General features: G+C 39.1%; 1 protein-coding gene across 1 annotated transcript; it reads left to right on the forward strand.

The window, feature by feature from the left end:
- Positions 1-7,753: 7,753 nt before the first annotated feature.
- On the forward strand, positions 7,754-9,895 carry LOC139190465 (uncharacterized). The gene has a single exon (XM_070810785.1). It carries the CDS (start codon positions 7,754-7,756, stop codon positions 9,893-9,895), a length of 2,142 nt encoding a protein of 713 aa, XP_070666886.1.
- Positions 9,896-11,001: the final 1,106 nt, after the last annotated feature.

The raw sequence follows: 11,001 nt of genomic DNA on the forward strand, positions 1-11,001 counted from the left end.
CGGCCTTAATGGAGTTGCACACAATAACAAGAAACAAAACTTTTCAAGAACGTTACTCCGGCTATCGGCCTTTAAGGAGTAACACACAATATCTGAACAAGAACTTTTCACTCCGGCTATCGGCCTTATGGAGGAAACAATTTGCATTCAACACACTCTTGGCAATCGGCCTTCAAGTGCACAAATCAAACAACAGAAAGGAATGGCTATCGGCCTTTGTATTCCTTCAACACACTCTTAGAAAATGGTTATCGGCCTTAATAGAGAAACCGACATATATGAAAACCCCATCGGAGAAATAAATTGTCACTGTAACATTTAAGCAAACAGATGGAGTGCAGAGCCAAGAACAAAACCTGAACCACGAAATCGACGATCTTAGACCCATCAGAGTCAACCAAGAAGTTTCCGAGCTTGATGTCGCCGTGAAAGCGTCTGTGACCATGGAGATACGACATGGCATTTAGCGTCTCTCTCATCTTCTGCCAGTCTCGAACCCAGAAGGAATTGTACAGAGAAAGAGGAAGAAGGCAGAGAGAAACAAAAGATATTCTAGAGAGAGAGTATTTAGAGAGAATAGGAATTGTATTGATTGAATGAATATTTACAACTATGAGACAACAGTTTATATAGCCACATTCTCAACTATCTAACTAACTATTGTTGAGCTAGAATGATATATTCAACACATTTGAGTTCCTCTTTCTTCGTCTTGAAGTAGTAAGAAACAAAAGAGTCGCCCAATCCAATTAGCTATGCCGTTTCGATATATGTGCATACAACAAAAGTCACCGACTAAAATAGACAAACACGTAGTGGGCATTACATGCAGTCCCGTCACATTACCTTACGTGCTTCAATTTTCCAAAATCCAACCTTAAGGTAGACCGTCAGTTTCTGATACGACACGAAAACGACACGAAAATAACAGGTTTCGGGTCAACACGATAACTTATCGGGTCATTATCGGGTGACCCGTTAAGAACCTGTTAATAACGGGGTTCTTAACGGGTATACAAGCGGGTAACACGTGGGTAACCTGTTTCGACCCATTAAGAAAAAAATTATAGTTTTGTATTATTATTCTATATAAGTTTAAAAAAAAATTTAGTCATTATTTATTTTTATTATGAGAGTTCCTTATGTTTATACCATACTTAGGGCCTCCGTATTTAGATCTCGTATAAATACTCGGGGGACTTAAATGTAATTATGTAATAAAGGAAGGGGCAAATATGTAATAAGTGAGGAGTCCTTATTCTATAAAAGGACTCCTCACCCTCACAATTAGGGGAGGCCAATTCCTAGGCCATCAGAGACCTCACTCTCTCCCTCACTCCCCTCACATCTCAGATACATACATAATCAATGTGGACGTAGCCCAAACCTTGGGGTGAACCATGATACATCTTGTGTTATTTACATTACTTGCAGATTCACGGTCGGATTTACGTTGTTCCAAGACCTCCGGTTTTGTGCATCAACATTTGGCGCCGTCTGTGGGAATCGATACGAAAAGTTATGTCGGTTCTCTCTCAATTTTTCATACCACCACCGTGAGTCTGCAAAATCAAAAAAATCCAAAAAACCAAATCTCTCTCTTTCTCCTCTCTCGGTCAGTCATACGCAGAGACCAAAACAAAAAAAAAGTCAGTCTCTTTCTCCTCTCTCAGTCAGTCTCTTTCTCCAACTTCGAAAAGCACAACTTCAAAGTTTTCGAAAGCCCAACAAAGAGAGGGTGGTGAGTCTCTTTCTCCGGAGAAGATCTGCGTCGGCTGAAGATCTGCGTCGACCGAGATCATTTCAGTCAGTCTTTTTCTCCAGCTTTCGAAAGCCCAACAAAGAGAGGGCGGTGAGCACTGGAGCTGTGAAGCCGCTAGTGGCGCTGGTGGCGGAGCAGGGGACGGGCCTGGAGGAGAAGGTGATGGTGGACCTGCCATCTGAGTACGCCCAGTCCAACTTCACTGTCTCTTCCGGGTCGAGCCAGAACCGTACTGACGACCCGAATCTGACTCTCTCTCCCTCCGACGACTTGTTCTTCAAAGGGAAGCTTGTGCCCATCGAGCCGTTGTTGATTGAATTCAACTCAGATACAGGTACCGAGGAGGAACGAGCAGAAGTTGAAGCTGCACGTGAACATATCTACCAAAATCGCTTTAAGGTCCAGCTTAGCAGTGACCTCCTATGGCGTTTTCAGCAGGATTAGCCCGTTTTCAGAGTCGATGGGATTGGGAGCCAACTGATTTGTATTCATATATATTCTCTGATACCTTATCTCATATAGATCTAGCTCTCTCGCTCTAACATGAAAGATCAGGCAATGAAGAAGGTTGAAGGAGATGATCACCATCACAATGGGTACGCCAATCGATGCCTTCCTGCCACGTCGCCATCGTCAAAATTCTGAGGAGTTGAGATCTCCAGTCCAGCTCAAGACTCCGTTTCAGTCAAGGAGGAGAAGAAGATGATGACCATCACCACGGAATCGGCTTTAGCCTCGAATTGATCCACCGTGATTCACCATCATCTCCGTTGTACAATCCGGCAGAGTCTCATTGGCAACGCGTAAGCAACGCCCACATCACCGTGTGACCAACCATTTCGGCAGAAAAGGTTCAGGACTACACGCTACGAGTCCTATAGCGAAAGACCGTTTAATCTATGTTGCAGGAGAGTATTTGGTGAACATATCGATCAGGATACCGAGTCTTCGTCCTCCTCGTGCCTTTACACCATGAAAATCGTCGACAAGGAGGCTCTGGCGATGAAGAAGAAGGTGCAGAGAACCGAGATGGAGAGGAAGATCCTTAAAATGCTTGACCGCCTGTTCTTGCCCACTCTCTACGCCTAGTTCGAAGCCTCGCATTTCTCCTGCATCGTCATGGAGTACTGCCCCGGCGGTGACCTCCACTCCCTCCGCCACATTCAGTCTCACGAACGCTTCTCCCTCAACTCCGCAAGGTTCTACGGTGCAGAGGTCCTGGTGGCATTGGAATACCTCCACATGCTGAGAATCATCTATAGGGACTTAAAACTTGAGAACGTGCTGGTCAGATTGGACGATCACATCATGCTCTTCGACTTTGAACTCTTACCATGCTCGGACGCAATCCCTGCCAGCTCAACCACCAAGCAAAGAAAAAGAAAGGCCCATCACTCCAACAAAAGCAAAAGCAAAGCAGGAAAGGGAAAGTAAAAGCAAAAGCAAGTAAGTGTGTCTGGAGGTGGAGAGATCAGGTAAAGGAATAGAAAAGAAAAAGAAAAAAGATGGCGTCGTTAGGAGAATATTTCAGAAAGCATAAAAGAGAAAGTAAAAGCAAAAGAAGATAATTGCGGTGGTGATGGCATTATGGGCGTGACCCATTGAGCAGATGGTCAGATTTATTTTTGAAAGATGTAATTTATTTTGTATCTTTCGGAGACATCTGTATAAACCCCATCAGAGGGTAATTAAAAAAAAAAAAGGGCAACCCCAAAATAATGGGCTGCAATGTTATGTGGAGGGCGAATGCCCATATGCCTAAAAGAGCCAGACCCTTTATTATCACCAACCAAGTGACCAAAAGTACGCCCAGTACTCCACAATTATTCAGCAACCTGCCGCTATTACCACCAACCAGGTGATCAAAAGTACGCCCAGTACTCCAAAATTATTCGGCAACCTGCCACTATTACCACCAACCAGGTGATGAAATATACAACCCGTACTCTAATATCATTTGGCAACTAGCCATTCATGCCACCAACCAGGTGATGAAATGTATAACTCGTACTCTAATATCATTTGGCAACTAGCCATTCATGCCACCAACCAGGTGATGAAATGTACAACCCGTACTTTAATATCATTTGGCAACTTGCCACTCATACCACCAACCAGGTGAAGAAGGAACTCATCTTCATGAGCATGAACACTACTCATGTCAATCATACATAAACATTCATGAGCATCACTCATATCAATCATACATAAACATTCATGAGCATCACTCATGTCAACATTTATGAGCATCACTCATGACAACATCCATGAACATCACTCATGTCAATCAACATAAACATTCATGAGCATCACTCATGTCAATCAGCTTCAAAAGCTTCATTTACAGAGCTCTAGCTTCGAAAGCTTCATTTACAAAGCTCTAGTTTCGAAAGCTTCATTTACAAAGCTCTAGCTTCAAAAGCTTCATTTACAGAACTCTAGCTTCAAAAACTTCATTTACAAAAGCTCTAGCTTCAAAAGTTTCATTTACAGAGCTCCAGCTTCAAAGCTTCACTTGCAAAGCTTCACCTACAAAGCTTTAGTACAGGGTATACAAATACCGCATTCGAACAACCGCCACTTCGGCTCATACATGAATTCAATTTGAAGTCTCTAGCCAACAGACTCTATTGACCGAAGACTTGGGGGACTACATTATGTACCATATATTGGGCCTCATGAAAAATACTTGGGGGACTTAGCCCATTATTTATGTATTGAGGAGCGAGCCTTTATTTTATAAAAGGGACTCCTTCACCATCATTAAAGAGCATTGCCCCAGTTGAGCAACCACATCGCCGCGAGCATTAACTCTAGCACATTATCCATGTATTGAGGAGCAAGCCCTTATTTTATAAAAGGGACTCCCTCACCATCATTAGAGAGCATCACCGCCAGCTGAGCAACCGCCTCGCCGCGAGCATTAATTCTAGCACATTATTCATGTATAGAGGAGCGAGCCCTTATTTTATAAAAGGGACTCCCTCACCATCATTAGAAGAGCATCGCTGCCAGCTGAGCAACCGCCTCGACGCGAGCATCAACTCTTAGCCCATTACTTATGTATTGAGGAGCGAGCCCTTATTCTATAAAAGGGACTCCCTCACCTTTAAATGCCACAAGTCGAGCCAACCAAGGCAACATAAACCACGAGCCGAGCAGCCTCATAGCATGTGCTACTTCTAGTTGAGCATCATTTCAGATTGAGCACCGCCTCATATCGAACATCAGTTCAAGACAACATCTAGTTACTTCGGCCCACACATGGACTGAATTTCAAGTCTCCAGCCAAAAGACTCTCTTGACTGAAGACTTGGGGGACTACTGTTTATACCATACTTAGGGCCTCTGTATTTAGATCTCGTACAAATACTCGGGGGACTTGAATGTAATTATGTAATAAAGAAAGGGACAAATATGTAATAAGTGAGGAGTCCTTATTCTATAAAAGGACCCCTCACCCTCATAATTAGGGGAGGCCAATTCCTAGGCCATCAGAGACCTCACTCTCTCCCTCAAAGGCTCTGAATCTCTCTCCCTCACTCCCCTCACATCTCAGATAAATACATAATCAGTGTGGACGTAGTCCAAACCTTGGGGTGAACCACGATACATCTTGTGTTATTTACATTACTTGCATATTCACGGTCGGATTTACGTTGTTTCAAGACCTCCGGTTTTGTGCATCAACACCTTATTATCATTACTAGGATAAATTTTACTTAACATATTGTTGTCCAAAATTAAAATAAACTAATATTGTATTTGTATAGGCAAGAACTAAGAAGACATACATACAAGTATGAAAAATGTGAAAGAATATATAAACACTCGTGATTCATCATTATTCCTCCACGATTAGATAATGGTTACACTTACATTATCGTTTAGATTTTTAAAATCCTCCAAACCTTCATGAATAATGTTTTTTATTTGAGGGAAAATTAATAAAATTAATAATAATTATTGTAGAAGTGTAAAAAATGTAAAAAAATAAATACAATCACGCATAGTGACAAACTTTACAACTTTCATGAAGGGGTCAACTTCGAAATCCAACACTATAATTCATAAACCTTAAATTTATATTTAACCGTCGATTGTCATTTACTCTTTATTTTTCTTACTGAATTTCATTTTTAAAATTTTCTTTTTTGAAAACATGATCATATGGCGGATGTAAGAAGATGAACGGTTCAGATCTTTGATATCACGTTTCGATATTTACGGTTAACTGAAATATGAGTCGATGTCATATAGTTTGTAGAAACTTTATAAACATCAAGCAATATTTTCACTAACTGTAAAACTCTAAATATAATATCAACGATCCAAACCGTTCATCTTCCTGCATCCTCTAATAGATCAAGTTTTCAAAAAAGAAAATCTGAAAAAAAAACAAAATTTGATGAGAACAATGAAGCATAAATGTAAACAACAATCAACGGTTAAATTTTGATCTATGATTTATATGATTATAGTGGCGAATTTCGAAGTTAAGTTCTTCATGAAAGTTGTAAAGCTTGTCATTACGAGCGTTTATAAATTTTTTCTATATTTTTTCTTTTACACTTATACATTAATTAAAAAACTATTAAAGACTTTAGGTAAGTGAAAATATACTTAAAAGAAAAATGTGTTTTATGTTTTGGATGTGACAATATGATATGTATATACTTATTTAGTATTATGTTTTTCATTTGATTATTTATTGGTTTAAAATATATTTTCCTTAACGGGTAACGGGTCGGGTCATATTACCTGTTAATATTATCGGGTCGGGTCATTTTACCCGTTTATTTTAACGGGTGTTACACGATACGATCCGTTAAGATATCGGGTATAACACGAAACCGACACGAACACGGAAAATACGACACGAATGTCAGGTCTACTTAAGGGTGAAATTGCTCTAAGTGATATTCTTAAAACGTAATCGAAACAGTTTTGACAAAGAAAACGTTTTCATATGATGCCAGCCAATCCAGTTTGAGTAGTCAATTTATTATCGTGGTAGGCAGGACCACCAGTGGCGAAGCCACGTGAGGGCGAGGAGTGGCGGCCGCCACTCCCCTCGCCGGGAAACACCACTGGACCCAGCTCTTCGCCCCTCCCCTCGCGCGCGCCTCGCCGGAAATCCCTGGTTCAGCTCCTCTGTTTTTCTGGGCAATCTGCAATCTGCAGATTGCAGTTTAATTTTTTTTTTTAAACCAGGCCAAAACGACGTCGTTTTGGGCCTGGTAAAAAAAATTTAAAAATTGTTATACAAAACGGCGCCGTTTTGTATGTTTGAATTAAAAAAAAAATACAAATGGGGACCGCTTCCGCGTGTCGCCCAAAAACCCTAGTTAGTCAGTCTATTCCCCCACCCAACCCGTTCCCTTTACTTTTGTTTCCTTCCGTGCCGTTCTTCACCAATCAACACAGGAGCTTTAATTTCTGCTCCCCAACATCCCAGTAGCCAGCCAAGCCAACGTGCCTTTACCAATCAACACACACATGAGCTTTAATTTCCGTCCTTCCGTGCCGTTCTTCACCAATCTAAAGGTTAATTTTTTAATTCTTAAATGTATAATCCCTAACCTAATTAATTATTCAATACAAATTTCATTTAATTGGTATAAAATTATATGGTAATGCATTAATATGGTTATTGGTTATTGATTATTGATGTGAATCATATGCTTTTATGATTATTGATATGAAATTATGAAATTATTTTTTAGGGTGAAATTATTGATACGAATTGGGAATTAGAAATTTAACCCAATTGATACGAATTATTGATACAAATTTTTGATATGCTTCTATGATTCTATGATACAAATTTAACCCAATTGATACGAATATGGTTATTGGTTATTAGTACTTTTGATTAATTGAATTGTTGGTTGGTTGGATTAGTTATTATACATACTATAGTAATAGTATAGTCTACTTTAGGATTAAGAGTCTAAGAATTTTTATTTCTTTCCATTTTACAGTTACGTAATGGAACGATACTATAAGAAACAATGCTTAAATCCTCATTCAAACATTTCGGGTGGTCCTTCTCCTTCAAATATTCCGAGTAGTCCTCCTCCTCCTCCTTCAAATATTCCAAGAAGTCCTCCTTCAAATATTCCAAGTAGGTCACAACAAAGTGAAGCCACTGAGTTGGATTTGGATGAAATATTGGCTAATCTTCCTGCAGACCCTGCACATAGACGTCGAATGATTGATTATCCACCTAATTATCGTGAAGCAATTCGTAGACACTATCTCCAAATTGATCCTTGTCAACCTAGAGACCACATCATGCCAAGAAAGGTTAGTGACAATCGATGTTTTATCATTCGTTGGTTTGATAAGTTTAAGTGGTTGGAGTATAGTATATCAAAAAATGCTGCATTTTGCCGTTATTGTTATCTTTTCAAATGTGATTTTGATCAAATGGGTAGCAGTGGAAGTGATGTCTTCACTGAGATAGGGTTTACAAATTGGAAGAAAGGACCCGAAAATCTTCGAGTCCATGAGGGAGGTGTTGGAAGTCTTCATAATAAAGCTGTACAACAAGCTAGAGATTTGATGACACAAAAACAACACATTGAAACATTTGTGATTAAGCAAACTGATGAAGCTCGCATTAATTATCGTACTTTATTGAGTGCCTCACTTGAGTGCACAAGATGGTTGTTGGGACAAGGTTTGCCTTTTCGTGGCCACGATGAATCGTTGAAATCAAGCAATAGGGGCAATTATTTGGAGCTTATGCAGTTTCTTTCCAAGCATAATGAACAAGTTAGGAAGGTTGTGTTTGAGAATGCTCCCAAGAATCTTAAGTATACTTCTTCCGATATTCAAAAAGATCTTGTCCGTGCTTGTGCCATTGAAACTGTAGATGCAATCACTAAAGATATGGAAGGTGCATTTTTTTCTCTTTTGGTTGATGGAGCACGTGATTCTTCAACTAAAGAGCAAATGGCGGTGGTATTGCGTTATGTGAACAAAAAAGGAGAAGCAATTGAAAAGTTTTTGGGTGTTCAACATGTCTCCTCTACAACTAATAGCTCTCTTGAAGAGGCCATTGAGAGATTGTTTGCTACAGCAAATTTGAGTATGTCCAAGTTACGAGGACAAGGCTATGATGGAGCTAGCAATATGAAAGGTGAGTTAAACGGTCTTAAAACAAAGATTTTGAACAAATACCCTCAAGCATTTTATATTCATTGCTTTGCACACCAACTCCAACTAGCTCTTGTATTTGTGGCAAAGGAAAATGAGGATGTTGCCAATTTCTTCATCAATGCTAGTAGTTTGGTGAATCTTATTGGATCATCGTGTAAGCGTCGTGATGCATTTAGAAAGAAACAACAAGCACAAATTCAGAAAGCTCTTAATCTTGGTAATCTTGAAACGGGTAAAGGGTTAAATCAAGAAATGAGTCTCATGCGTCCATGTGATACACGGTGGAACTCGCATTATGGTACTATAGTTAGTATTATTGTTATGTTTGAAGCCGTGGTGGAGGTGGTTGAATGGATAAAAAGTGATCGCAACCAAGATAATCTCGGTGAAGCAACTAGGTTATTCAAAGACATACAAACATTTGATTTTGCATTTCACCTTTTCTTGATGAGACTTATATTGGGAATTACAAATGAGTTATCACAAGCATTGCAAAAGAAAGATCAAGATATTGTGAATGCGATGGCATTAGTGGAAGTATGCAAGCAAAGACTACAATCCTTGAGAGATGATGACTTTGGAGACTTGCTTCAAGATGTAGAAAAGTTTTGTGAGGAGCATGATATTATCGTTCCTAACATGGAGGATTTGCATTTCGTACCTGGAAAATCAAGGCGTAAAGCTCAAAAAATCACAAACTTCCATTACTATCGTGTGAACCTCTATTTTCAAGTCCTTGATATGCAACTAAAGGAGTTGAATGATCGCTTCAATGAGGTAAACACCGAGTTACTTCTTTGTATGGCATGTTTGAGTCCGGTGAATAATTTTGCATCTTTTGACAAAGCAAAAATTGTTCGTTTAGCCCAACTTTATCCTCAAGATTTTGATCGTATGGACCTTATGAATCTTCCAATTCAACTTGATAATTACATTCATGATATGAAGATTACATTCATGATATGAAGATGCATAGTGAGTTTTCATCATTGAGAGGAATTAGTGATCTTGCAAAAGAGTTAGTGAAGACCGGAAGGTGTGAAAGCTATATGTTAGTGTATAAACTTCTTACATTGGCTTTGGTGTTACCGGTTGCAACCGCTTTGGTGGAGAGAGCTTTTTCTGCCATGAAGATTGTGAAAACATCATTGCGTAACAAAATGGGAGATCAATGGTTGAGTGATAGCATGCTTGTTTACATTGAGAAAGATGTATTTGCTTTTATTGATAATAAGCCTATTATGCGACGTTTTCATGACATGAAACATCGCCGGCAACAATTGTAATTTGTTTGTATTAATTAATTATGGAAGACATTACTATATAAAAATATTTAGTTGTTGCCATTTTTCTTTAACCTTGCATTCTTTAAGTTCGCCCCTCCCCCCGAGAAATCCTGGCTTCGCCACTGAGGACCACACTACTATTTCTTTCAGGTGCTGTGTGAAAATGAAAAAGTTAGCATCCTTGCCGGATCTTTTTTGTGAGGATTTTGAGAATCCTCAAATCACATCTGTTTATCGTACATCGTACGGTCATAAATTATTATAAATTTTTTTTTATGTACGATGACCGAATTGAAATGCATCATGAATATATTTAATTAATTAATCATTTTTATGTACTTTTTCTTGGGTACTTTGACTTTGTAGCGGTCGTGGTTGAATACGATTCACCGTACGATTTCTTGCTAAGAAGATTATCAACTTGTGATTAAATTAAATCATCAACTATTATATTTGCCTTGAGCCCAAGTATTAGAGTTACGATTATAATCTGGACAATTGGGTCTGGCATTGCTCATCAAGAAATTGGTCTGTTGAAAACTTGAAAGTGAAAGACGAAAAGAGGCAAAACAAGATGTCGTCGTGTAATTAGTTTGTAATACTATCATTTAGACATTTAGTTGCATGTAAATTCTTTCAATCTGGCTAGTGAGAACCGTATATCCTTAGTAATAATGTAAGTTGCAAAAAATGGTGTACCACTTGGTCAGGACTCGAGGACATACCTCATGGGAGTACCTCATCTTCAATAAGTTGTAATTGACGTGGTTTTAGAGTACAAACTTA

The sequence above is a fragment of the Malus domestica genome, chromosome 13 (genome assembly GCF_042453785.1).
Source record: "Malus domestica chromosome 13, GDT2T_hap1".
Classification (NCBI taxonomy): Eukaryota; Viridiplantae; Streptophyta; class Magnoliopsida; order Rosales; family Rosaceae; genus Malus; species Malus domestica.

Bases quoted from the DNA above. Each gene is read 5' to 3' on its own strand.
- LOC139190465 (XM_070810785.1), top strand. From the start codon at position 7,754: ATGGAACGATACTATAAGAAACAATGCTTAAATCCTCATTCAAACATT.